The sequence below is a fragment of the Oryx dammah genome, unplaced genomic scaffold (assembly GCF_014754425.2).
Source record: "Oryx dammah isolate SB20612 unplaced genomic scaffold, SCBI_Odam_1.1 HiC_scaffold_1, whole genome shotgun sequence".
NCBI classification, from domain to species: Eukaryota; Metazoa; Chordata; class Mammalia; order Artiodactyla; family Bovidae; genus Oryx; species Oryx dammah.
Window position 1 is genome coordinate 59,354,007 of NW_024070185.1, and position 26,752 is coordinate 59,380,758.

The following is a 26,752-nucleotide window of genomic DNA, read 5'->3' on the forward strand; positions in this document are numbered from 1 at the left end:
AAGGATAAGAGGCTTATGGAAGCCTCCTGATGGGAGAGACTGACTGAGGGGGAAACTGGGTCTTGTTCTGATGGGTGGGGCCGTGCTCAGTAAATCTTTAATAGAGTTTTCTGTTGATGGGTGGGGCTGTGTTCCCTCCCTGTTATTTGAGCTGAGGCCAAACTGTAGCGGAGGTAATGAAGATAATGGTGGCCTCCTTCAAAAGGTCCCACCATGCACTGCTACACTCAGAGCCCCAACTCTGCAGCAGGCCATCGACCCACACCTCTGCCAGAGACTCTTGGACATGCACGGGCAAGTCTGGGTCAGTCTCTTGTGGGGTCACTGCCCCTTTCTCCTGGGTCCTGGTGCACACAAGGTTTTGTTTGTGCCCTCTAAGAGTGTTTCCGCAGTCCTGTATAAGTTCTGGTGGCTCTATGGTGGGTTAATGGTGACCTACTCCAAGGGGGTTTATGCTGTACCCAGGTCTATTGCACCCAGAGCCCCTGCCCCTACAGCAGTCCACTGCTCACCAAGCACAGTTCTGACTCAGTCCCTGTGGGTCTCTGTGGGGTCTCTGTGTCCTGATGCACACAAGGTATGTTTGAGCCCTCTGAGCACCTCTAGCTGGTATGGGGTGTGATTCTAAACATGATTTCGCCCCTCCTGCATCTTGCTGGGGCTTCTCCTTTGCCCTTGGACATGAGGTATCTCTTCAAAGTGGCTCCAGCGCCTACCATCTCGCTGGGGCTTCTCTGTTCTTGGACATGACTGAAGGTAAATTCAGTTCCCTAAGTCTTTTACATGCGGATTACCAGATCAATCAAACTACAGCTAAGGGCGGAGCCCAGGAATTTGTAAATTCTCCCAAGCTCCTCACTCTCCATGATCTCCCTTATACTCTTCAGTTCCCTGTGGTTACTCTTTTTGGTTCTCCAGCCAGAGAAAATAAAAGCTAGAGCTATATTTAGCCCACTCTTCCATGTACTTTCTCATAGCCATGCCCACATCTGAGATCAAGTGGGAGAAGACCAGAGGATAAAAATGATGAACTCATTGCCAGTTCAGGGCTTCATATTTTGGTCTTCCTTGATTTGCCTGCCACTGTTTACTTTTCAGAGTCTTCATATAGCTTCTGCTCTGTGCATGCAGCTACGTTTCGTATCTGCATTCAGTGGGAAAGACCAGGGGGAATGTGCTGACTTCATGTTACTCCCAGCTCAGGGTTTTTTCAACTATATTCATGAATGACTTTGCCTATAATTTTCCTTTCTCTTATTGTCTTTGTTGTGTTTTGTATCAAGATTATGCTTCCCATAAAATGAGTTGAGAAGTATATTCCCCTTTTCAAAATTCTCTGGAAGAATTTTGTGAAGACTGAAATTTTCACTAATGAAGCCAAATGGAATTTTCTTTGAAGGGTTTTAATTTATTAAAGATATTTTTACTAGTTATAGGAATATACAGTTCTATTTCTCCTTATGTTATTTTTAAGTTGTATTTTCCAGAAATTTCCCTATTTCATTTACATTTTCAAGTCTATTAACATACATTTGTCTGTATATCCTTTTATGATCTTTATAATGTCTTGAGACTCTTCAGCGATCCTATTTTATTCCTGATTTTGAATTTTTAAAAAAACCTTTATGAGTCTCATACAGGTGCTTGTATGACTTTGGATAGTCAATAGTTTCATAGATATTACTCCAAAACCATAAATAACCATCAGAAAAATTAAAAACTTTTGTGCCTCAAAGGACACCATCAAGAAGGTGAAAAGACACAAATAGAGAAAATAATTGAAAAGCACATACAAGACAAGGAATACATAAAGAAGTCTTACAACCCAATAATGAGAGAAAAAAAACAATTTAAAGATGGGCAAAGGATCTGAATACATTTCCTCAAAGAAGATACACACATGGCCAACATGTGAATGAAAAGATGTTCAATATCAGTAGCCATCAGTGAAATGCAAATCAAAACTATAATGAGACACCACTTCATACCTAGTAGGACAGCTATATTTAAAAAAAGACAGATAATAAGTATTAGTGAGAATGTGGAACCCTCAAACAATGTTAGTAGGAATGTAAAATAGTACAACCACTTTGGAAAAGTCTGGCAATTTCTCAAATGATTAAACATGGAGTTACCATATGACCAGTTATATATATATATACTGGGTATTGTTGCTGTTCAGTCACTCAGTCATGTCCAACTCTTTGTGACCCCGTGGACTGCAGCATGCCAGGATTCCCTGTCCTTTACCATCTCCTGGAGTTTGTTCAAACTCATGTCCATTGAGTCAGTGATGTCATCCAACCATCTCATCCTCTGTCATCCCCTTCTGCTCCTGCCTTCAATCTTTCCCAGCATCAGGGTCTTTTCTAATGAGTCAGCTCTTCACATCAGGTGGCCAAAGTATTGGAGCTTCAGCTTCAGCATCAGTCCTTCCAATGAATATTCAGAATTGACTTCCTTTAAAATGGACTGGTTTGATCTCCTTGCAGTCCAAGGGACTCTCAAGAGCCTTCTCCAATATCACAGTTCAAAAGCATCAATTCTTTGGTGCTCAGCCTTCTTTGTGGTCCAAACTCTCATATCCACACATGATTACTGAAAAAACCATAGCTTGAACTATACAGACATTTGTCAGTAAAGTAATGTCTCTGCTTTTTAATATGCTATCTAGGTTTGTCATAGCTTTTCTTCCAAGGAGCAAGTGCTTTTAATTTCATGGCTGTGATTTGGGAGCCCAAGAAAATAAAGTCTGTCACTGTTTCCATTGTTTCCCCGTGTATTTGGCATGAAGTGATGGGACCAGATGCCATGATCTCACTTTTTTGAATGCTGAGTTCATGCCCATTAACTCCTTTCCTAGGTGCACATACTCAAGGGAAATAAACATATATGCACACAAAAGCTTGTACATGAATGTGCACAGCAGTATCATACATAAGAGTTTAAAAGTGTTCATCAACTCCTAAGTAAAAATGGTATATCCATACAATGGAATATTATTCAGCCATAAAAAGAATAAAGTACTGGGACATGCTACAACATGAATGAATCTTGAAAACATTTCCTAAATGAAAGAAGTCAGTCACAAAGGACCACATGTCCTATAATTTCATTTTTATAAAGTGCACATAATAGGCAACTTTGTGGAGACAGAAAACAGAAAATTGGTTGTCTAGAGCTGGAGGACTTAAGAGTACTGAGAAGTGGAAACTAAAAGTTCAAAGTTTTTTGGGTCGGTAAAGAATCTGCCTGCAATGCAGGAGACCCTGGTTCAATCCCTAGGTCAGGAAGATCCCCTGGAGAAGAAAATGACAACCCATTCCAGTATTCTTGCCTGAGAAATCTCATGGACAGAGGAGCCTGGTGGGCTACTTTCCATGTGGTCACAAGAGTTGGACGTGACTTAGTAACTAGACCACCACCACCCCCAATAATGTTCTAAAATTTATAGTGGTGATACATACAATTCTGTGAATTTACTAAAAGCCACTGAACTGTATACTTTAAGTGGGTGAATTATATGGTATGTAAATTTTATCTCAATAAAGTTATTAAGATACCATGCCTCCATCTTGGTCATTCTTTCTTTCTTGGATTACTCACTCTGGAGGGTGTCAACTTCTGTGTCATGGGCAACTCTTTAGAGAGGCCCATGTGGCAAGGAACTGAGGCTTCCCGACAACAGCCATGTGAAGCCATGTGAGATCCCCCGTAGATTCCTGACCCTCTGAAATTGTAAGAAATAATGTTGGTTATTTTAAGGTACTAATTTCTAATTACACTGCAATAGATAATACAAGCCCATCAAGATCTTTTAAGATGTGAAGTTCTAATAAAGTCTTACTTTTTATATTTAGTAATATTTAGTAATTATAAAATTTTCTGGTTTATTTTGTTGCTTTGATTAAATGTATACTGCTAACAATGTCAATGCAAAACTAAATTTTAACATTCAGAGCTTTATTATAGTAATGGGGTATTTTTAAAAGTTAATTATATTATATATTTTTGTTATCAGGAAGATGGGGCAAGTGTTCATGGAGCAAAAGTAAGAATCTGAAATTTCTTAATGAAAAGCTATCATTTTAAAATGGATTATGGTGAGTATAAAATTACTATGGTATTTAGATGCCACCAGATACATTTAAAAAAGCAATGCAACAATTTTATTTAAAAGGATCAATGTTTACAATAATTAGAAATTATATCCCTTGCAACTAAGTTTTGAAAAAATTTAGATGTCAATTAAAAAATGCACAAGAGGCATGTAGATTTTAAACAATTCTTTCAGGAGGGTACTTTCTATCTTGCTTGGAGTTCATGGTGATTCTCTTGAATCTGTGGTTTGATTCCTTTACCCTCACATACCGTTTTTTAAAAATTGCTCTTTTTTTGTGTTTTTCATCCTTTTGGTTCTGTTTCAGCGTGGATATTTTTCTGCTCTATCTTCTGGTTCACTAATTCTCTTTTCAACTATGTCTAACCACTATTAAATAACTTGCCCACCATTGCTGCAATTAGATCCTCCTCTCTCCCAAACCTCAGACTTAGATTTCCAACATCCTGTGGAATGTCTCTTGAATATCTCACAGGTCACTTGTGCTAGATATGTCCACACCTGACCTCTTCATTTGTCTCATCTCCTTCCCCATTCCACACAACCGGCTTTTCCTGTTGTGGCTATTTCTGTTCACGGTTTTCCAAGCTATAAAAGTTATCAGTGAATCTCCTTTCTCTCTTTCTGCCTCCTAAAAACACAGAAAAGAGCATTAAAAAAAATGGGATATGATGTAATGTAATGTAATTTTAGCAAGGAGAATAAAGAAAGAATGGAGCAATGGCAGAAGAGAAAATGGCTGAGAATTTCCCAAATTGGTAAAGGAAATCAAACCACAGATTCAAGAGAATCACCATGAACTCCAAACAAGATAAAAAGTGCCCTCCCTAAAAGAACTCTTTAAAATTTACATGCTGCTTATGCATTTTTAAAGTGACATCTAAATTTTTTCAAAACTTAGTTGCAAGGGACATAATTTCTAATACATTGTAAATAATACTCTCTGCTTCTGCCTCCCACTTACCAAATACTATGTATATTATCTGCATTATTTTCCTCCCACCTAAGCTCACCGCTCTGTTACCTAGAATCTGTTACTTATCATCCTTGGCCCCCTGCCTCTCCTCCTGAGCAGAAAACAGAAGCAGTCTTTCCTGTTTTCTCTGCTTTCAGAATCCTCTCCTAGCTAACTGCCTAAGCTTCAAGTCCCTGGCCGGGGAATATCCTTAAAAGGCTCTTCACAGCTTCTACAAATTTAGTGACTCTTACCTGGCACTCAAGCCCTCCATGATTTGACTCCCACACACTTTCTTCAGCTGTACCCATTTACTTTCCTTCTCTTCCATCATCTAGCCGAATCATCCCCAGAGGATAGCCTGCCTTTCTTCCTCTGCATCATATATATTGCACAACCTGTCTCCTTTGAGACCCATCTCAAGTGCCATTCAAGTCCAGCAACAAATATTTGTTGAACACTTGCTATGTGCCAGGTATAATGCAAGACCCTAAGAATACAAAGATAAGTAAGGCATACATGGCCCCTGCCCTCCCCTAAAGGTCTAGTGGGAGAAACAGATACTGAACTTATCTCCTATATGAAACTTTTCTAGGACTTCTCAAATATGACTTGCCTCCCTTCTGTCTTTTCAGTTCTTTGCTTGCTCACCATTGTCCTCTTCACACTCCTACTGCACCATCATCTGCACCGATCGTATAGTAATTTGTAAGGCTTCCCAGGTGGCACTAGTGGTAAAGAACCCGCCTGCCAAAGCATGAGACGTATGAGACACAGGTTCGATCCCTGAGTTGGGAAGATCCCCTGGAGGAGGAAACGGCAACCCACTCCAGTGTTTCCAGACAGAGAAGCATGGTGGCCTGCAGTCCACAGGGTTGCAGAGTCAGACACAACTGAAGTGACTTAGCACACATGCAAGTCTTACCACCCTTCTTCTGGATCAGATCCTTTCTGGCTTTTGAGAATGAGCTCTGAGTATTCATCTCTCAACAGAGACCCTTCAGACGTCACCATGTGGCCCTTGGTCAGGCTTTGGCAGAGTGCTGATGAAGGACCTGTGCAGTCTCATCTCTGCCTCTCCCCAGAACCAAGAGCTCTTCCCAGCTGTGTCACCCAGTACTTGCCTCTCCCCATCTCTCCCGTCCCAGGCCAGGAGCTCCCCTCCTTGTGTAGACTTGTAGCTACCTCCTGTGTACCTCCTAGGTCTTCTCTGCCTCCTGTCAATCACTGAACTCCCCAGAGGCAGTAAACTAGTGGCTTTGGTGACTGCAGATATGCTTTATGATCATTCTTTCCTCCTCACATCTCTCTCAGTCCCTACTTCCTGTGGTAGTAGGGACTTCCCATCAATGCTGCCCATCCAGTTCTGTACTATTGCCCAGCCTGGACCTTCATCATGTCATTCCTCAACTTCTTTCCCACAGCCTCTGCCCCATCCATCCTGCACATAGGGACAAGATTAATCTCCTAAGTAGCACCTTGATCAAAGCATTCCTTTTTCTGGAGCCTTCCAGAATTCCCTGTTGCTAAAAAGACTCCTTGTTTTATTAGCATTCAAGGCCCCAGCATATGTCTCTAAATTTACCTTCATTTATTCCTCTTCTTAAGCCTTCAGGCCCAGTGAAACTAACTTACTCTCTGTTCCCCAAACATGCCAAGCTATGAAACCTCACACAAGTGTATTATTAGTCCACCAGGAGTAACTCTTCTAGTTCAGATCAGTCGCTCAGTTGTGTCTGACTCTTTGCTACCCCACGGACCACAGCATGCCAGGCCTCCCCGTCCATCACCAACTCCTGGAGTTTACCCAAACTCATGTCCATCAAGTCAGTGATGCCATCCAGCCATCTCATCCTCTGTCGTCCCCTTCTCCTCCTGCCCTCAATCTTTCCCAGCATCAGGGTCTTTTCAAATGAGTCAGCTCTTTGCATAAGGATAGTTCACCGACTCGATGGACGTGAGTCTGAGTGAACTGCGGGAGTTGGTGATGGACAGGGAGGCCTGGCGTGCTGCAATTCATGGGGTCACAAAGAGTCAGACACGACTGAGCGACTGGACTGAACTGAGCTGAGATGAGTGCAATTGTGCAGTAGTAGCTTGAGCATTCTTTGCCATTGCCTCTCTTTGGGAAAACTCTTCTAAATCTCTTAACCAAATTCCATGCCTGAGCTCCAAGCCACCTCCCCTGTGAAGTCACCCCTAAACCCCTCAGCCAATTTCCCCCATTTTGATTGTATAAACACCTGTTGGCTTTGCATGATGAGAAGTGGTTCCTCCTTTAGCGAGTAACTCTCCAGATGGCTTCCCCAGAGTTATGCCCTTGCCTCCGAAAGAATGCTGTCTGTCCCTCAGCTACTACTACTGTAAGCAGCCAAAGGTTGTCTTCCTTGGACCCCCTCAGTGTAGTCCCTCTTCCTTATCCCCATAACAGGGGCAGGATATATTGTTTCAAAGAGAAGATGAATATGAAACTGCTTCATGCACTGTTGCAAATTTATGTTAGAGATGAGCCAATTCATTTTCAGGGATGAGCATTAAAACAAAAAGTGGGGAGGAAATTGAGTAGATTTCAGGCCCTACAATTTTATGTTCTTAAATGTTTTTCTTCAAAACTTTCCTACACTCCATACTTTAAATGATTTTATTTTATTTATTTTTTTTTTTACTTTAAATGATTTTAAAGGTAATACATGCATTAAGGAAAACAATTACTCTTTTGTGTCAATAAGTATTAGTGTATATTTTTAGAAACCACTTTGTTGTCCCTTGCTGACTACCTCTGCAGGCAACTTAGACCTCTGGTGAGTTTCTTGGTTTGTTTCTGTTTTTAACTTCTTATTTTTTGGCGTGATGGTGGTGAAAGAGAAAGGTCCTTCTTTTCACCAGTGCATAAGACCCCGCCTCAACATGAACAAGAGTAACTGGAAATCACTGGGTCATCCTCTCTATAGTATAGGCAAAATTAACTATCCATGTTAACATACCGACAGAACTGTTTTTAAACAAAATTCCTGCTGTCCTTAGGTGGGAAACGTGTGTATATATTTAAGATGTTGTGGCTAGCACCATTTGGAATTGCCTAGGAGACCTAGGTTTCCTCTTGGCCACTGAATTCCTGTGGGACTGACTCCTTCCCACATGGGGGGCGGCAGGGTGGGGGAGGGGACTCAGTTTTCCTAGGAACCAGATGATCCTTAAAGAATTTTTCAGTTTTAGAAACTTCAGTCTAGCTCTGAAAAGACTAACGGCTGCAAAAGGGCTTTGTAAAAGGGGGTATATTCATGTTTTTACAATAATACTGTTCTGTTACTTGCTCAGTCGTGTCCGACTCTTTACAACCCCATGGATGCAGGCCGCCAGGCTCCTCTGTCCACAGAATTTTCTAGGCAAGAATCCTGCGGTGGGTTGCCATTTCCTTTAGCAGGGGATCTTCCTGACCCGGACATTGAACCTGGGTCTCCTGCACTGCACGCAGATTCTTTACCATCTGAGCCACCAGGGAAGCCCTATAATAATACCATGGGGGAGAAAAGTCAGAGTGGATTTGATTACATTTAAGTCAGGCGGCTCTAAGGGAGAAAACCACCCAGAAGGAGTCAACGGGTTAACAAACTTTTTTTTTTAAGAAAGCCAGTACATAGCCATAAAAGGATTCTGTTTTTCCAGTAATCCTAGGAGGGAGGTAGTGCCGGATTCTTGTTCCTATTTTTCAAATGAGGAAACTCAGATTCAGAAAGCATACGTGGCTTGACTCTTCTGCAGTCGGCCAATCATCGCCGCCCTAACTTCACCTCACTTCCCAGTTTAGCAAGCGAGTCCCGTCCGAGATGGCGGTCCCGGGTCAGTACAGCCCCAAAGCCGGATCAAGCAAGGCTACCTTAAATCACGTACTTCTCCCGCCTGCCCAATGCTGGCTCGGCTCAGCGCCCTCCACGCAGGTGCTTCCCGAGTCACGAGTTTTACTCGCGGGCCCGCCTCTCCTCTTGCTGATTTGTTAACTCTGGAGCTACTTCTGCCCTCTGATTGGGTATTACCTTTTCGGCCCTCCAACACCGCCTGGACCGACCGGATATTGGGGCCGGGTTTCCGCTTCCGCCTTCTCCCGCCTCTAGCTTGCCTGTGATAGCAGGCGCAAGCACAGCGGCCGGTGCGGGACGTGGTATCTGCTGGTCGGTTGGTGTTTCTCTGATAGTCGGTGCCGTCGAACTTCCCGCCATGGCTGAGTTAGATCCGTTCGGCGTCCCCGCTGGCGGTCCCGCCCTGGGGAACGGAGTGGCCGGCGAAGAGGACCCTGCCGCGGCCTTCTTGGCGCAGCAGGAGAGCGAGATTGCGGGCATCGAGAACGACGAGGCCTTCGCCATCCTGGACGGCGGCGCCCCCGGATCCCAGCCGCACGGCGAGCCGCCGGGGATTCCAGGTGAGTGTGGGTGCTTTCGGGGCGGAAGCGCTGCTCCGGAAACTCGGCCCACAGTGGGTCTGAGAGCTCTGTGTAACTCTTGTGCCTCTCCGTCTGGGAGGTTGAGGAGTGCGAAGAGGAAACGAGCCCCCGGCCCAGTCATCCGGAAACCCAGGCTCGGCAGGCCTCGTCCGTCCGAAGAGTGTGTTTGAGCGCTCTTGGGCACGGACGGGCCGAAGAAGCCAAGAAAACGGGATGACAAGATTAGGAGCCTGAGGAAGCCCATTCAGTTCAGGAACTTTTCCTTAAGCAATCGCTGTGCCTTGAGCCTGGCCTCAGAGGCGCAACCGCATTGGCGCAGCTGGGCCAGACTTAAGGCAAATCTGAGCCTACACAGACCAGTTAGTAGGAGGGAGGGCAGGCACACAGTATGTACACAGAAATGTGCAAAAACTCAGCTGCAGAGGTCCTGGATGGCAGATCTTGGCGATGGCAGTTTGGAGAGGTAAAAGGGAAAGAGTATAATTGGACACATGGATCCCTTGGTCATCTAGCTTTCGGGAAAGGGAAGGAAGGGATGATTGCTGACTTAGTTCCTAGGAAGGACTTTCTTAGTGAACTAAGCATTTAGAGACTTAAAGCCAGATCTCTTGACAGTGTAGTTGAGGTTGGTAACAGTGCATTGGTCAGGAAAAAAAAACTACGTGCAGTGGTCAGCACTTCCCTTAGGGATTAGAGCATTAGTTGGACACGTTTTCTGTTTCTCTTTTTCCTCCTCTCTCTCTCGCTCGCTCGCTCTCGCTCTTTTTCTGTCTGTCTCTAGTGGTTAAGATCCTGTGCTGGCCTAGACTGCTTGAGGGTGGGTTTAACTTTGTGGTCTGATACAACTTACATAACCACTGCTACTGCCCTGCCTCAATGTTCTTCTTTGTAAAAGGTGCAGATAAACACCACACAGGTTTGGATTATATTGGAGAGCATCTGTAAAGTGCTTACACACAGAACCTGGTATGTTATTACTATACACAGTTCCTGCTGTGTATAGTAATTACTATACACGTTATTATGATGTGTGTATACATTATTCCTTGGGAGTGGGGTGAGAAGGGTGTTACAAAGCCCAGAGGCTTTGGGGTGCACTGAAGAAACAGATTTTAAGAGGGAACTCTGTATCTGATGTGTTACTGTGCAGAGCTATGCAGGCAGGAGGCAGTAGCAGAGACTGAGGAAAGAGGAACATATCTGAACTCCCCCAGGCTGGGGGAAACTTCCATGAAGGAGGGGCTCAGCCTGAGCCTTGGATGATGCCCTCAGTTGTTAGTAGATGAGGAGAAAAACATAAGTTTAGAGGTGGGAGGTAACCAGCTGGGTGAAGTGGCTCCTGGATAATGAGGAAGAACACATGGTCAGGAAAAGGCAGAGTCTAGCGCTGAGAAAAAGCCCTCAATCCTGAGGGCTAAGGATGGAGGAGGAGAAGAGAAGCAATCAAGGAGCTGCTGAGAGAGTAAGGCAGTGAGGCAGTCATGGTAAGAGAGGCATGTACATTTAAGGAGAGTGATTTTCTTGGTAGCAGTGGTGGAGGAAAGTTCAGGGAGATTGCAGGCATGATACTTAGTGATACGCACATTTGCTGTGCCCCAGGTGCCCTGTACTTTCAGATCCATGCAGCAACTGCAGGTAGAGTGGTGTTGTCATTCTGTTTCAGGGGAGAATTGATCATTGTGGAAATTAAGCAGTGTTCAGCTAATACATGACTCCATAGGAATTCAGACCCAGGTCTTCCTGACTTCCAGTGGTTGGGGAAAATGAAAGTTGAAGTGGGTTTGGGATAGTCTTTCATCTCTAGAAATGTATTCTGGTCCTTGTTTCTGTCTGAGGTCCCTAGAAAGTTTCCTTCTGGAGCATTAAGTTGCCTAGCTTAGCTGTCCTAATGCATCAAGGCCCTGGAGTGGCCTTTCTTCTGCATGTTTCTATAGCAACAGACAGGCCTTTCATTTGAGCCAGTTGAATGTCAGGAAGTACAGTAGAAAAGTAACTAATGAAAGGTCAAAGGACTTGCCAATGCTGGGTGAGTCTTCAGACCTAAAGGACAAGCAACATGTGACTTGGAGCTACGGGATGAGAATTGGGTCTGGAGTAGTGATCAGAGTCTCTCCCACTGCCGATGGCCCTGGGTTGGAATATGTTAACTGGATAATTGTTAACTATAATATATTAACCAGAAAGTAGGCCTGGCTGGACTAGCCATTGAGGCTCAAAGATTTACAGTTACTTCTCTTTATAAATTTTTTAGAAAAATTCCAAGTGGATGGAAGAGGCTTTTTTTTAAAGTACCAGAAGAAAAGTAAATACCTTTTTGTTTTCCTAAGAGTAGGAAAGGCCATCATCATAAGAACAGATAGATAACTCATAAAGGAAAAAAAGCCTGATGTCGTCTCATACAATTTAAGTAGTTCTAGGTATTAACTATTATAAATCATACAAAAAGATAATGGGGGAAATATTTGTAATGCGAGAGAACAAATAATTAATACAGAAAGAATACTTAGAGATCAAAAGATAGCAGGAAAATGGCCAAAACTCAGGCAGTTTAGTAAAGAAGAAATTCAAATGTCAGGTTGATTACCTCAGGATAGAAGTTTGGCACAACCAGGGCACCTTAAAGCTTTTTTCCTGCTGTCACCTTAGCAAAAATTTTAAAACATGCTCAAACTCAAAAGTAAATTTAAGAGGGAAAATATTGTCACCAGTTATCTGCTCCTTCAAGAACACCTTACTTACCTCTCAAGGAACCAGCTATACACATATTTTAAGGTCATTTGTGAATTGCTGATACATAGAGATTTGTTGTGAAGATTAAAACTTAATGTATAGAAAGTGTTTAATTAACATTGTGCCTGGCACTTTGGAAGCAATAAGTAGTGGGTGTTTTCATTCTTAAAAAGTTGAGAATTTAATGATATAGGTAAATGGATTACTAAAAGCACCTGTTATAGGTCTAATTTTGCTCAAAGAAATTTTATGTATATGCATTAGATAAACAAAAAAATAGAAACCAGTAGGCCGAGTAATGAAATTATGTGGCCTTTTTTCTCTTGTCTCCATTTTCCTTTTTTTTTTTTAAAGTGGGGAAATGAAAGTTTTCAGTACTCCCAAAACTGAGCAGAGGGTAATTGGGAGAAGCAAGAGAATGAAGTTGATTTGGAAAATAAGCAGTTAAGTTGGATTTAATTATTATAGTTAGAAACCAAGGCGACTGGAGGAGTGGTTTGCAATCTCTGCCTGGTCAAAGGAAAGAATGTGGCTGAGGGCACCTTGCCTCGGGCTGCTCAGAAAAGCTAGGATGTTTCTGAGGGCCTTGTGATGGTGGCGCACACCAGCTCCTCCACATTCCTTGTACTCCTTGGGTTCTTGTGTCTGTTAGGTTCATCTCTTCTCTCTTACACAGTAACACAGCCATGGTAGTTTGAAAACAGTTGGACAAAATACTAGAAGTCCTGCATAGCAGGCAGTAAAGATAAGTCAGCCAACAGATAAAGAATACGTAGAATATGTAGGTGGACACTGCGTTTTTATGGTGCCTATATTTGAAGCTTTCAGGGGAAGGCTAAGAGCTGCTGTGCGGCCCTGTACAGACTCTCTGTGATAGCTGTTGGGTCAGGGCATGGGTTAGAAACACATGCTTATTGGACCGATCAGGTAACTTGAATTAGTGACACACAGAATGGGTTAAAAACATAAAATGGGGCCAGTGGGGACTGGCAGGTTGTCCAGAGCATGCTGCACATAAAGGCTGCCTTCATTTAAGGAATGTAGGCCCAGTATCGCCAGATCTTGTCTGTGCACCCTACCCCACTCCACACATACACGCGCATGTGCACACACACACGAAATCTTGATTTTGTAGAATTTCCTGATTAAGTACTTTGTATTTTAAAGAAAATATGTTCAGCCTGTGGACCTCCATTTTATACTGTATGGATTGAAAATCTCGAGGTCTTAGACATTTTTCATATTTCTGAGATGGACTTTCTTATTTAGCTCATGAATAATTAGTTGTGCTAATAAGATCAGATTGTATAGACTTTGAGTTTTTGTAACTTGCATCCTTGAAAACTCTGATTTTATTTTGATATGCCCAAATCTTACTGTTCTGGACTAATTCCAAGAGAACTAGAGGAATTAGCAAGAAGTCTCATCTATAGACCCTCAGGTGCCAAACCTACTCCAGCCAAAGGATGGAGAGTCCTGACCCCCAAGAAAGCACCTTGGTTGAAACACGAAGCTACATATCTCTGCTTGCTGTAAAGGATTCTAGGCCACCCTTTCATACCTTTGCCTTCTCTAGAACCTTCATAGAGAAACTTGCTCTGTGAGGCTCTCCTGCCAGGCTTCAAAGTATTATCTCTGTAAGCCAGAAGATATTCATGAAAAGCTTTTAGACAGAATTGTCCACATTTTGGTGAAGTCATTTGTGTATAAGCACATCTTGGTTTCATTGAATAGAAAGTTGTCCATTGTTCTCCCTGGTATCTTGCACGGGGATAGTGTTTAGTAACTTAGAGTGCTAACAACATGTAATACTATGTCATACCTTATAACCCTTTGGCCCAGCATTTGCCCAGCACTCACTGACAGATTGAAATCTTATGTCTTGCAGATGCTGTTGATGGAGTGACGAATGGAGAATACTACCAGGTACAGACTCTGTACAACAGCTCTGATGATGTTGAATGATAGTGTTGAGAGTCTTCCTTCTCTGTGATTTGAATTGATTGACCTAGAAAGGATGCCACTCCTTTGACTTTGCTGGGTGTATCAGTAACTGGTATGTTACCTGCCAAAGTGGAAGGATTTGAAGAGAGACATTGATAGAGCATTCTTTTAAAACGTGGTTGGCCTGGCCCTAGTGGTACCAACTTTATTCTCAAGAAATGACCCTTCATCATGATGGTGGCAGTGGCTGACAGTGTGCCATGCAGTGTCAAACACTGTACTGAATTTTAATTCTCACAGCAACCTGAGGGGGCTATGCTATTGTTATTCCCATTTACACATAAGGCATACAGAGGTGAAACCAGGAGTTTGAAAGTAACAAAGGTAGTCTGTGGTAGGACCAACATTTGAACCATTTAGCTTTTAGATTATAGTGATGGTGGGGGTGGCTGGTGTTTGTGATGACTACCGTTATTTTCCCTCTGTGTTGTTGAGCTTTTGGTTACCAGCCCAACTTGTTTAGTTATTATGTCCAACTCTTGTGAAACCATGGACTGTGCCATGCCAGGCTCCTCTGTCTGTGGGATTCTCCGGGCAAGAATACTGAAGTGGGTTGCCGTTTCCTTCTCCAGGGGGTCTTACAGACCCAGGGACTTAACCTGTGTCTCCTACATTGGCAGGCAGGCTCTTTACCGCTGAGTCACCAGGGAAGCCCACCAGCCCAACTTGACATGGGCTTAAATACAGAGAATTCACTATTTCTTAGAATTGAAAGAACTCCGATGGGCCAGGGGTCCTCAACCCAGGATTCTGACTCAGTTCCTCTAGGATTCTGGTTCCGCTAGCTGACTGTGCAGTTTTATACTCTTTCATGGTGGCAGAGTGACTACAAGCACTTCAGGTCTCAACATGGGCATGTCATACCATCTAGAACAGCGTGGAGGTTTTTCCCAACCACTCAACAAAAGTCCTCTGTTTCCCTTTTGACTAGATGTTTCCCTTTTCACTGTAGTTCAGGGAAATAGCTTGGTGCTTTGCCTCTGCCTGGGTTTCTGCGCAGCCTTAACCAGTTAACTGTCAAGAAGGATGAGATTAGTCTTAATTGGTTTATCCCAAGAGTGGACTAACTAACTTTCTGTAAAGGACCGATATTAATAGTAAACATTTAAGCTTTGTAGAGCGTAAGTTCTCTGTCAGATTATGATGTTGCTATAACATTAAAAAAAATCCATGGACAGTATGTAAATAAATGGTCATGGCTCTATTTCAATAAAATTTAATTATAGAAACAGGTGGCTGAGCTGGCTATAGTTTCCAAACCCTGGTTTAGAGCTTGGCCTTTAGAGGGAGATGGAATGGGGTTCAGTCCTGACTCTGTCTCTTACTAGCTATGAATTTGGACATGTCATTTACCTGGGTCTCAGTTTAATCCTCCAGCTGTGCAATGGGAATAAAAATTTGCCTTGCAATGTGTTTGGGAGATAAAGGGTTCATGTGGCTGAAACATGGACGGTGCTAATAATAAGTAAATACTACTGTAAATCGTTTGCTTTCCATCTTTGTTTATAGTCTGCTGAGGTTAAGCTGGTAATATTCCTAGTTCAGTAGGTGCAATAATTCTCTAAAGATTAGATTCCATTTGAATCTTTATCAACTTGTTTACTAGCTCCCCAATCTTAGCCACTGTAAAGAAGAGTCAGCCCTCTACCCACCCGCTCCCTCCTACCTGCTGCCACATACACTCTGATTCACATTTGCCTGCCTTTTTTTCTTTTTCTTGGTATGACTGTACTAACTATGCATTTTATTTTGGACTCTCTTTTCCCTAGAATTCACTGTATTTTGCCTGGGTGGTATACAGTGAACTTTCCCCTGTATTGTATAATAAGCATTTGGAAGTGTCAGGTTCTAGGCCTTACTGTACTGTGTATTTACCTTTGTTACTTTGAAGATATTACAGTCTCTTTGTCAAGTAAGGAAAACAAAGTTGATGATACTGTTTTCCTAGTAAGTCCATTACCCACTTCCCCAACTTTGCTTTCTCCCACTCATGTCTCATTTAGTAGCTGGATAACAGCTACTCTGCCTCCCTTGTGGATTGTAAGGGTTGAGTGCATCACGTTGAAAGCTTCCTACCAGCATGTAAGGCTGCTGTTGTTGCTCCTTCACATTGAGAGCAGCCATCAGTGTGGCACGTAACCAGAGGTTCTAACTTGGGTGAAGGGCATGTCGGGGAGGAGGTTTTGGAACTGATAGAGCACAACTGTGTTTTCTGTTAAGGAGAGTAATGGGCCGACAGACAGTTATGCAGCTATTTCACAAGTGGATCGATTGCAGTCAGAGCCTGAAAGTATCCGTAAATGGAGAGAAGAGCAAACGGAACGCTTGGAAGCCCTTGGTAAGGAATCGCTTTCTGTCTTCAGGTGTCTGTTTTCAGTGGAATAGTTGACCTTGACTCTACTGTTACCCATTTTTAACTTGATTTAGCCGTAATGTCCTTGTCCAGTTTTGGGGAGGGTATCTTTCACAATGAGAAGATCACAACACCACCTACATGGAGATGCTTCATCACAAGCCCAGGGTGCATCCTCCCTTCTCGGAAAGGGCAAGGTGGTGCTGTGGATAGTCCTGGAGTGAAAGACTGGGTTCCAGGCCAAACCGTAACTCTTAACTAGCTGCGGGCACTTGGTTGCTCAAACCTTAGAGCCTGTTTCTTCATCTGTGAAGTAAGATCAGTGTTACCAACCCCAAGGGTAGTCTGAGATGGTATATATGAAAGTGCTTCATAAACCTGAAGATGTTATATCCATGCGAGGGACTGCATAGTCCATTGACAATTTGAAGGCTGAATTTAAGGTAATGCTTAAGAGGAAAATGTGAGGAATGTTAGGAAATATGTACAATTGGGTCTTCTTATGCTAACATCCCTGTGAGTTCTTAAATTTTTATGGGTGAGGAAAAGGAGGATCATAGGAAGAGTAAGTTTTAGAATCACACAGCTAAAAGTGGTAGAGTCAGAATTTCAGCTTAAGTCTGCCCTGCTTCAGAATCCATACCCATCTCTCAGCAGCACTGCACATAGCTTACAGCATTTTGAGGGCAGGCCAAGCCCAAGGTCAGTGCCAGTCAGCCTGGCCTTTGGTGAAGAGCCTTCTCCATGGAGTGTCAGCTGTTGGTCAAGATTAGGAGAGACTTGGTATCTGTCCATGGGTGTTAAAAAGGTGTGGTGGGGCAGGGGATGTTAACCATGGAGTACTCTTCTCAACTTTTTATTAAAATCTCAAACATAGAAAGAGTGAGAATAAAACGTGCCCCTTCCTTCAGGTCCAGTAGTGAACATTTTGCCATATTTGGCTGTCTTTATATAAATGAGGTGTGTGTATATGTTTTTATTTTTTGGTATTTAAATATTTATTTGTCTATGGCAGGTTTTAGTTGTGGCACGCAGGCTTAGTTACCCCGTAGCAAGTGGATTCTTCCTTCCCCAATCAAGGATGGAACTCACGTCTCTGCATAGAAAGGTGGATTCTTAACCACTGGACCACCAGGGAAATCCTGTATATGTTTTATACACTAATGCGAAAGTGAAGTGAAAGTTGCTCAGTCGTGTCTGACTCTTTGCGACCCAGTGGACTATACAGTCCATGGAATTCTCCAGGTCAGAATACTGGAGTGGGTAGCCTTTCCCTTCTCCAGGGGATCTTCCCAACCCAGGGATCGAACCTAGGTCTCCTGCATTGCAGGCAGATTCTTTACCAGCTGAGCCACAAGGGAAGCCCACTCACATGCCTACACATTTATGTGTATTGTGAATATACACATAATTTTTTTCTGATCCATTCAGATATAGACACCAGATACTTTATGCAGAAATATTTTATTGTACATCTAGAAATAGCAATATGCGTCTGTAACCACAGTGACAGCATTATTATTCCTTCTTGAGAATGACTGAACTAGTGAAAACATGATTCAGATGGTGTAACTGACACCTAGAAATAGGAAAGGACTTGACCCAGATAATACAGCCAATTAGTGTCTCTCCAGCGTAATTTATGTGGCTTTCCAAACAGCGGCACACTTAATCTCTCAGCATTATTCAATAGTAGTTTCTTTGATGATGTAAATGTTCTGTATCAGTGCTGTTCTGTATGTAACCACTAGCTGCTTGTGGCTAGTATGACTGAGAAACTGAATTTTAAATTTTATTTAATTTTAATAAATTTAAATAGCCATATGAAGCTAGTAGTCACTGTACTGGATAGTGTAGTTTTTAAAAGGTGAAGATTGGTCTTCATGGTGCTAGCAGCCTTGCTCCTTGCTATTCTTTAAGTATCTCTTCAGAGTAGACTTTGAGGCAAGACTTAACGTAGCAACTATTATGCTACTGGAATCTTCTTCATGCTGCAGAACTCAGATATATCTTTTCTCTTTCCCCAAAGTTTAGCAAAGTTGACTTCTACATGGAGAAGAGTACACTTTGGTGTGTGGAAAAATTTCATTTTCATTTTCAGTTAATAGTTTGCGCTCTTTGGGAATATTCCACAGAGTGTTGTTTTCTTAAGACACCTTCCTGAGGGAAGTCAAATATTTGGCCTCATGTTCCAATGGAATTGAATTAAGTTGGTCCATGAATTAGGTGTTTCTGCAGTTTCACCTTTTTCCCTTGCAAGAACTATGAGAAAGTGCAAGATGCTAAAAATAGATAAGCAGTAGCCATGGTTTTCAGCTTGGCTGTGGGAAGTGTTTTCCAATACTTGGCTGTGAACAGTAATGAGCATGATCAGAGAAGACGGCTGTCCGTGAGCCCTGCTCTGCCTTCTCCCTCCCAGATAGAAGGAGCTTGTATTACAGCTGGGATCTTTGCTGCATCAAGCTAAACATTTAAGAATTCTAAATTCTCATTGCCAGTGTCACTTCTTAAATCTATAAAAGCAAGAAGATGGTTTACAGGCACTATTTTATGCATTAACTATAATCTGTGCAAATGGACACAGTTTTTACTACTTTTTCAGGGATATATTTCCATATTTTGATTCTAATATATAACCTTTTTTAAAAAAAATCATTAGATGACACAAAAGGAAAATACTCCCCAATCCAAAACTAATTTTTTGGAAGTAATTTAACAACTCCTGAAGGAGACCTGATATTTAAAATGTTTTCATTTTCTTGTCCACAGGGTGCCACTGACCCACAGCACCTCCCTGCATCTCAGCGCCCTCTGCTGCACATACATTTAATGCCATGGGCAAACAAACACACATCAGAAGTTTACTGGTATACTTATCAGTGGAAAATTTTGAGTGAAATAATTCTCTTGAGCATTAGGTTGGTCACCTTCTGATAAGTTAGAAAACTAGGTAAAAGTTCTTCATAATAGGAAACTTCGGGGGATTTTTTAGCTGCTACCAGGCCATTTCTAGTAGTTACAGACAGTGTTCTGCCAGTTGTTACTGCAAGACCTTTCTTGCAAAGGCCCTAAAGTTGCCCCTGAAAGCACCATGTCTTCCTTCAAGAAGTTGTTTGCTTTCTACTCTCCTCCTCAAGGACGCCCATTACATTTTGGGCTCTGACTCTGCATTGTCCAGACTCGAGTCTGGATCACTGGTGCCCATCTGCTGGTGGTCACAGTTGTGAGTACTGTTGGGTCTGCCTCTCTTTCCGTCCCTCACTTTGGAGACAGCACAATGAAGTAAGAACGTGTGAGCTTTAGAGTCAAATCTTGGTATGAATCTTGGTTTGGCCACTTACAACTTTTGGGAAAGTTACTCAGACTTGCTGAGCTGTAGTTTTTCTCACTGCCGACTATGGAACTAGTTTGCTTTCTTGGGATTGTTGTAAAATTAAATGAGATGTGTGTGAAGTAACCTGCCAGCGAGGACATCCTTGAGAATGTGCTTAAAGTGACGTTGCAGGATGATTTCAGGGCTCAGCTGTGGCAGTAGTATGACCTGTATTTCTTTCTCTGTACCGTTTACTGACATGTGTCTTTAGCTCAGTATCTTAGGGAAACTCATATTTAGTTCTGAGAAACTTCATGGTTGAGGATCCAGTGTGGCAGGCCTAGGTGTGCTTTTGCGCTCTCTCATCTAGAACCTTTTGGAAAGCCATTAATAACCCTACAGTTCTCCCCATTGGAATTTTTCTCTTACTTCTGTCCTAGCTCTGCCACAAACTCACTCTGCTGTCTGAGCAGGAGTAGATATTTTGTGGTCCCCTCAATTTCATCTGTATTCTGCTCTTGCCTGGTTCTGGAATCATCTCTACCTCTAATAGTTTTTTTGATATCTCCCTGCTCTGCAAATGTGCATCTGGTGAAGAGAGTGCTGCCTTCTGTTCACAAAACCATTAATTATCCAACTTGGGGTGTGGAATATAGTTTGTGAGGAGATTTTATTAGAAGATGATCTAATATGAATAGTCCACCCTGACCTGGCAGCATTATTAAAGAATCCTCTGTAGTTGCTTCTTACCCAGTTGGTATCTCAAAAGCCTTTTTAGAAATTGTCAGTATTTCCACTTCTCTCTACTTCAAACCCCCAAACTAGTGATCCACTAAGGTGTAGGTGGACTGGGATAAATTGTGCTGAAACACCTTGCGTAGAATTGCTGATACAGGCAGCTGGAGATACAAATGAGGAAAACAGAATTTTATCTTTATTGCCTACTGTTCGCCTTCTAACATGCACCTGCACACAGCATGAGGTTAATAAGCCCCAAAGAAATGAAGGAAACTTCAGTTTGCATTTTGCCTCATTTGTATTGTCTTTCTTTTCCTTCCCTTAAAGATGCCAATTCTCGGAAGCAGGAAGCGGAGTGGAAAGAAAAAGCAATAAAGGAGCTGGACGAGTGGTACGCGAGGCAGGATGAGCAGCTACAGAAGACAAAAGCCAACAACAGGTCAGTCTGCGCTGCTTCTGGTACAGAGCGGTCCCTCTCCACCAGCCAGTGCAGGCCTTCAGCTGCCGCCTCTTTTAGTGTGAAATGTCTGCAGGCTTTAAAAAATACATGTGAGACATGAAAGTTGCGAGTCTCTCTGGTCTTCACAAGAGTAACTCAGCCTGACTTTTCACCACCCTAGTTGGAGTGAGTCTAGCTCTGCAGCTGAGAGTTTGGTTAGTCTGCACCGCATGTAATGGTATGATTCTGCAGAAGGCAGTATCATCTCATGGATCAAGTCTATGTCTAAAAACCTAACCCTGAAATGAAAGGCCGCTTTCATCACTATTCCAGGATCTCAGTACTTCAGAGACGATTATAGACTCCGTCATGTCACTGCCCCTAAATACAGCTTAGATCTCTGAGGGCTGCTCCTCAAGGGTCCAGTAGTGGGGATGTGTGCTCTGTCGTCAGGTGGCCAGGATGTTCCCACACGGTGACTTCAGGATTAAGGGTTCTCTGGGTGCTTGTCATCTATGTCTAAGAAAATCTTGAGGTGACTTTTTAAAATGCTCTTTTCTGAATTTCCACACTCATTGAAGGTTGAGTAGTTGCAGGGAGTAAACACGGTTGCTCTCCTATGACCACTGGCCAGAAACTATGGTCTTTAAATGGTCTGAGCTCGGAGTCCACTTGGAAGCAGCTCAGAAAGAGAGGCAGGGGCAGCACTGTCTGCCTGGGTGCAGGCAGTGGGCTTGCTTCCCCTGCCACACCCGGAACTGGCTGTCACTGCAATGTAAAGATAGATCAGATTCGGCCTGGGGCTGTTTGTATTTTCCGTGGGAAAGAACCTTTGTGCCCTTGTCTCTGGTAGCTCTTAGGTGGAAATCTTCCAGACAAGAGGGAGCTGACCTCTTTGCCATTGTGGGGCAGCCACAGCAGAACAGGTGGCCTGCGTGTGCAGCAGCCTTCACCGCCTGTCTCCCGTCGGCCATTCTTGGCTCTGTCGCTCCCGCGGGCGCCAGGCTCAAGCCTCAAGCCTCTGTCCTGGCCGCCTTCCTCTGGGGCGTGGGCTCTGCAGGCATGCTGTCCGGTTCCCCTTGCAGTTCTGTTGCAAATATGGTGGGGCTGCTCTCTGGTTGGAGTTGAGTTGCTAAGAGTAGTATTAGCCACCGGGGCTTCTGCTGAGATTGTGGTTAGTTTGAAGCTGCTGGGCCCAGGTTCCTTTACAATGTACTCATTCAAGATTACTCCCCTCAGGTGCAAGTTCAGATTTCTGAAGAAAGAAGGGTGGGTGCTTTGCACAGACACCAGGAGAGGCCCCTTTTACCCTAGTGAGTTGCCTCAGGCCGGGTCTGCTCTAAGTACTTGGTAAAACCCGGCTGGCCCTCCATGTTCAGGGTCCTTTTCCGCCTTGCCTAAGGATTGCTGCTTTCAGGCCCTCTGTCTGGTGGGTAAAGAACAAAGCAGGTGGAAGGGCGCCTGAGTTGGTGTGTGTGGTTTTCCTTTCGTTCTGGTGCTGTGCTGTCCTGTTACCAGTAGCTCCTTCGTCTCAAGCTAGCTGCAAAGGAGTAAAAGCCTGGCACAGATTTTTGTTGTCTTAGTCACGCCTTGAACAGGAGTCATTCAAACCTTTATTCTCTCCCAGTAGAGGCAGACACAAGTTGAAATTGATTAGGTTTCGGCCTTCCTGTAAACTGAAAGGATTGGGTTTACAAGCTGGCCTGCCTTCCCTTTCCCTCCCACTCCGTGTGCCCACAAACTACTCTTGTTTTTCTCCTGACTCACTTGGGAGTTACAATCAGGCTTTCTTTAAATTTCCACAAAACACCTCCTATATATAAACCAAAATGGGAGTAAAGCAAGGGTCTGAGTTTAAAAATAAATTACTAGAATTTCTCTTCAAATAAATATGTGAGCTTAGGTTAATGACCAGTCATGACTGTCCTTAAAAACCTCCCTCCCACTCCTATGCCCCAAACTCACCCGGCAAAGGACAGGGTAAGACTCCTTGAGGGAGGTTCCCTGTCCACCCATGCTGGGCGAGGGGGGCTGGGCAGCCCAGGGACTGAGCCTCTCCCCTGCTTTGTAAACTCCTCCACCCAGCTCACCCCGTTCCTCCTTGTCCCAGAGTTCCCATTTTGACCCATTCCAATGAGAGAGTTAAGGATGAGGTGCTGGTTTCTGGGCTGTCCATCATCAAAGCAGTCAAGTCTGGCAGGAACTGAGTGGACAGACAGTTGTGTTCAGGGACCCGCGATTCACTGGTGCCGGAGCCAGGACCCCTGTCTGCAGGCCTCTCGCTGCTTGCCTCCAGCAGCTTTCTTCTTTAAGGTGGTGTTTTGAGATGACTGCATGGTCCCAGGATACAGAAAATTGGTCCCAGCCAGTCAGTGTGGGGAAGCAGTAGTTGGATAATCCAAGGTTAAGCTGGCTTTGGGCCCTAGCATGCCTGGTGTCTGGCAGCATTGATGCCCAGGGATGTTTACTGAGGCTGGCAGGAAGGGCCGTGGCTTCCCGAGTGTGGACCAGCTGGGCAGCAGCAGTAACTACAAGGACGAAATCAGGCAGCCTTGGTTGTGAGCTCTGCTGCCCCTGTTGCACTTACTGCCGAACAGGTTTGCTTCATCATGAGGCCTCCTTTCCTATCACGTCATTTGTAAAGTAACATTCAGTGTCCCTTGGTTATTTGGGGTTGAGGATAGAACGGAAACAACGTCTTGTCAAAGGGCTCAGCCCATCAGTGGATACTTAGGAGATGCTCGTCGTTGCTAGAGTAAGGCCTGGAGGTGAAGCTGACAGCACTGTCTGGAGAAGCCTGTGGGGAAGCCAGCAGGGAGCCTTACCTGCAGTGTCAGTGCTAGAACCTTCGCTGGGTTAGGATGGAGCCTTGGGAGCAGCTCCCCAGAGCACTTGTGCCTCTACTATGGATTTGAGATGTTTCTGCTTCTCAATGTTCTCTCTTTTTTCCTGCCTGCTTGCCTGCCTTTTGGACCTCTTGCTGTCTAGGGTGGCAGATGAAGCTTTCTACAAACAACCCTTCGCTGACGTGATTGGTTATGTGTATGTTGCAAAACTAATTCCTTTTCTTGTTTTAATTCCTACTTCTTGTTTAGAGTTAATGCTCCTTTTATGTCACAAGTTGCTTTGCTTTTTAAATTATTTCAGATTGGCACTGTGGGGGCTGCTTAAGAGTTGATAAGCTGGGGGTATGTTCCATTATCACAGAATCACATCTCTCTGCAACTCCGGTTGCCATTTTTCATTTTGGGGTTTTGGAGGGAAGGAAGCTAACACTTTTAAAAGGTGGGTCATTTGTGATCTCATCTGGGAAGGTTTTGGAATTGGGGATTGGGGACGCTGACCTCTTGTTGCTGCCACCCTGCCCCAGGTGGGAAGGGGAGGGGGAGGGGAAAGTCCTGGGTTAGGAGTCAGTGTGGGCAGCATTTTCCATACTTGATTCCTTTGACGAACATGGGGTTGGTTGCTTCTCCCTCCGGGCAGAAGAGTCAGAGCAAAGGGGGCTGTCTCCTCTGGGGGTCCACAGTTGTTTCTCTGTGGCCTCATATCAGAAATAGTTGTTTAGTTGCCAGCTTCTGATGTCCTGTCCCCCACACTGACATAGAGAGACCCCCAACTTTGAGGTCAAGATAGCCAGATAGCCAAAGCTGTCTGATACAGGCCATGGTGGCTTTTACCCCTGAAGAAAACTGCATCTTCTCTGAGAGAGTTTGTTTTAAGAATTCCTGTTATCACAGCAGTATTGCTCAACTGTGTGTTTCCTCCTTTTAGGACTAGCCTACTAGCCTTTTGACATAAGGGAGGTGAGGGTGGAATGGAGGAAGAGAACTTGCGGGAAGGATAGACCAGAGGCTGAGGTCTGGTAGAGCCTCTTAGGGCCTTGACCTTGAGCTCGTCAACCAGCTAGGAGGTAGAGCTGAGTTTCCCGGGCCCCTGGGTGCATTTGCAATGAGACTTGTGAAATGCTGGACTTACAGGTGCTGTTGGGTTTGCTTTTTGCACATTCTCTCTGGAGTAGAGATGGAGACTAGAAAGGTCGAGTCTGGGTTTGCTGGGCAGCAGGGTGGCCAAGCAAAGCCAGCTGCACGTCCCTCAGAGTACAGAGTGGCAAGGGCATGTCTAGCTTACTGACCATCTGCATTGAGCTCATTCTCATTTTCTGTATCTGACCTAAAGTTTTTCTCGTTTTTCTTCTCTTCACCTTTAAGCACAAACATAAACCATCCTTGCTACAGCCTAGAACAGTTAAGTAAACCTTCCTCACTGCCCCTGTGTGTGCCATGAAGTCGAGTGTTGTAGTGGCTCTGGGCTTCAGCGGTGTTTGCCACGGCCATCCCTGTGAGAGTGCCACCCCTCTGTTGCCACAGACCAGTCATCTCCATTGCTTTTGCTTTGCCCGTGATGCCTGTTGGAGTAGATGAAATAGTATGTCTTCCCTCCTCTTACCACTGTCCTTTTAGGCTGTATCTCCTACCAGTTAGTGCCCAGCTGGGGATGGGCTGACCTTGGTGTGAACGAATGTTGGAAGAGCATCCTACCAAAAAGCAACTCACACTGATCGGCTCTCAGCCGCTGGGTGCCCACCCTTGCCAGAGTGTCCCGAGAGGCCCATGGCACCTGGCTGGAGGGAAAATGGCAAACCTTTTGGCTGAACTGGAGAATGTCCTAACAAACCCTTCTAGAATGGCTTTAGTCTCTAGTGCCTGCTAGCATGGGCACTTTCTCTTGAATTCCTTTTTGATCTGCCCTGTTTGTCTCCAGCCTTTGGAATAAATCCAGAGGCTATTGTGCAGAGTGACCTGTGGGCTTCTTTCGAAGTCTCTAAATTTACTTGAAATTCAGTACAGGCCAGCATAAACCACTGTTCAAGTTCTTGGCCAGCCTGCTGTTTTGCCCTTGCTAATGAAGGCAGTGAGTAGCTGGCTAAAGACTTGCTTTAATTCTCTGTATCAACAGAGAGGGAGAGAGCCCTGAACCAAACACCTGTATTCCAACATTTTACACAGCAGTCCGGGCACCCTGTGCCTAGGAAAGCTGGCCATGTGTCTGCTCCTGAGTTTGACCTGGGCCAGGGCTGTTAGTCTTCGGAAAATCAGAATGCTTTTAGGTCAGGCATACAGAGGCAGTTGTTTCCATAACAAGGTAGCCACTAGGTAGCTCACATGGGGAGTCTGCGTTAAATCAGCATCTTTTGTTGTTGCTTTCAGGGCAGCAGAAGAAGCCTTTGTAAATGACATTGAGGAGTCATCCCCAGGCACTGAGTGGGAACGGGTGGCCCGGCTGTGTGACTTTAACCCCAAGTCCAGCAAGCAGGCCAAAGATGTCTCCCGCATGCGTTCTGTCCTCATCTCCCTCAAGCAGGCCCCCCTGGTGCACTGAAGAGCCGCCCTGTGGAAACACTACATCTGCAATATCTTAATCCTACTCAGTGAAGCTCTTCACGGTAATTGGATTAATTATGTTGAGTTCTTTTGGACCAAACCTTTTGTCTTTAGAGTTGATCATTGTTTGTGATTGCATGTTTCCTTCAACTGTGTTCTCCCTGGCATTCAAAGAGGAGGGGAGGTGGCGGCAGAGGAAGGGAGGGAGGCCTCCCAATGGCAGCCTCAACCTATGCTTTTGTGCATTATTCTGAGAATAAATTTCTGTTCCAAGAAATAAA

The 26,752-nt window shown here is 44.2% G+C and overlaps 1 protein-coding gene across 3 annotated transcripts; it reads left to right on the forward strand.

Moving 5' to 3' along the window:
* Positions 1-9,134: 9,134 nt before the first annotated feature.
* Positions 9,135-26,752, forward strand: CLTA (clathrin light chain A). 3 transcript variants are annotated; one of them, XM_040266780.1, is made up of 7 exons: positions 9,135-9,492; positions 14,132-14,169; positions 16,468-16,585; positions 20,979-21,090; positions 24,079-24,132; positions 25,299-25,334; positions 26,298-26,752. In XM_040266780.1, exons 1-7 carry the CDS (start codon positions 9,291-9,293, stop codon positions 26,467-26,469), a joined length of 732 nt encoding a protein of 243 aa, XP_040122714.1. In that variant the 5' UTR covers positions 9,135-9,290; the 3' UTR covers positions 26,470-26,752. The 3 variants fall into 3 exon arrangements, with proteins under 3 accessions (XP_040122714.1, XP_040122788.1, XP_040122868.1); XM_040266854.1 differs by lacking the exon at positions 24,079-24,132; XM_040266934.1 differs by lacking the exons at positions 24,079-24,132; positions 25,299-25,334.

Bases quoted from the DNA above. Each gene is read 5' to 3' on its own strand.
- CLTA (XM_040266780.1), top strand. From the start codon at position 9,291: ATGGCTGAGTTAGATCCGTTCGGCGTCCCCGCTGGCGGTCCCGCCCTG. The intron at 21,091-24,078 runs GTCAGTCTGCGC...CTTGCTGTCTAG, and splicing joins AAGACAAAAGCCAACAACAG to GGTGGCAGATGAAGCTTTCT. The intron at 25,335-26,297 runs GTTAAGTAAACC...TGTTGCTTTCAG, and splicing joins CCTTGCTACAGCCTAGAACA to GGCAGCAGAAGAAGCCTTTG.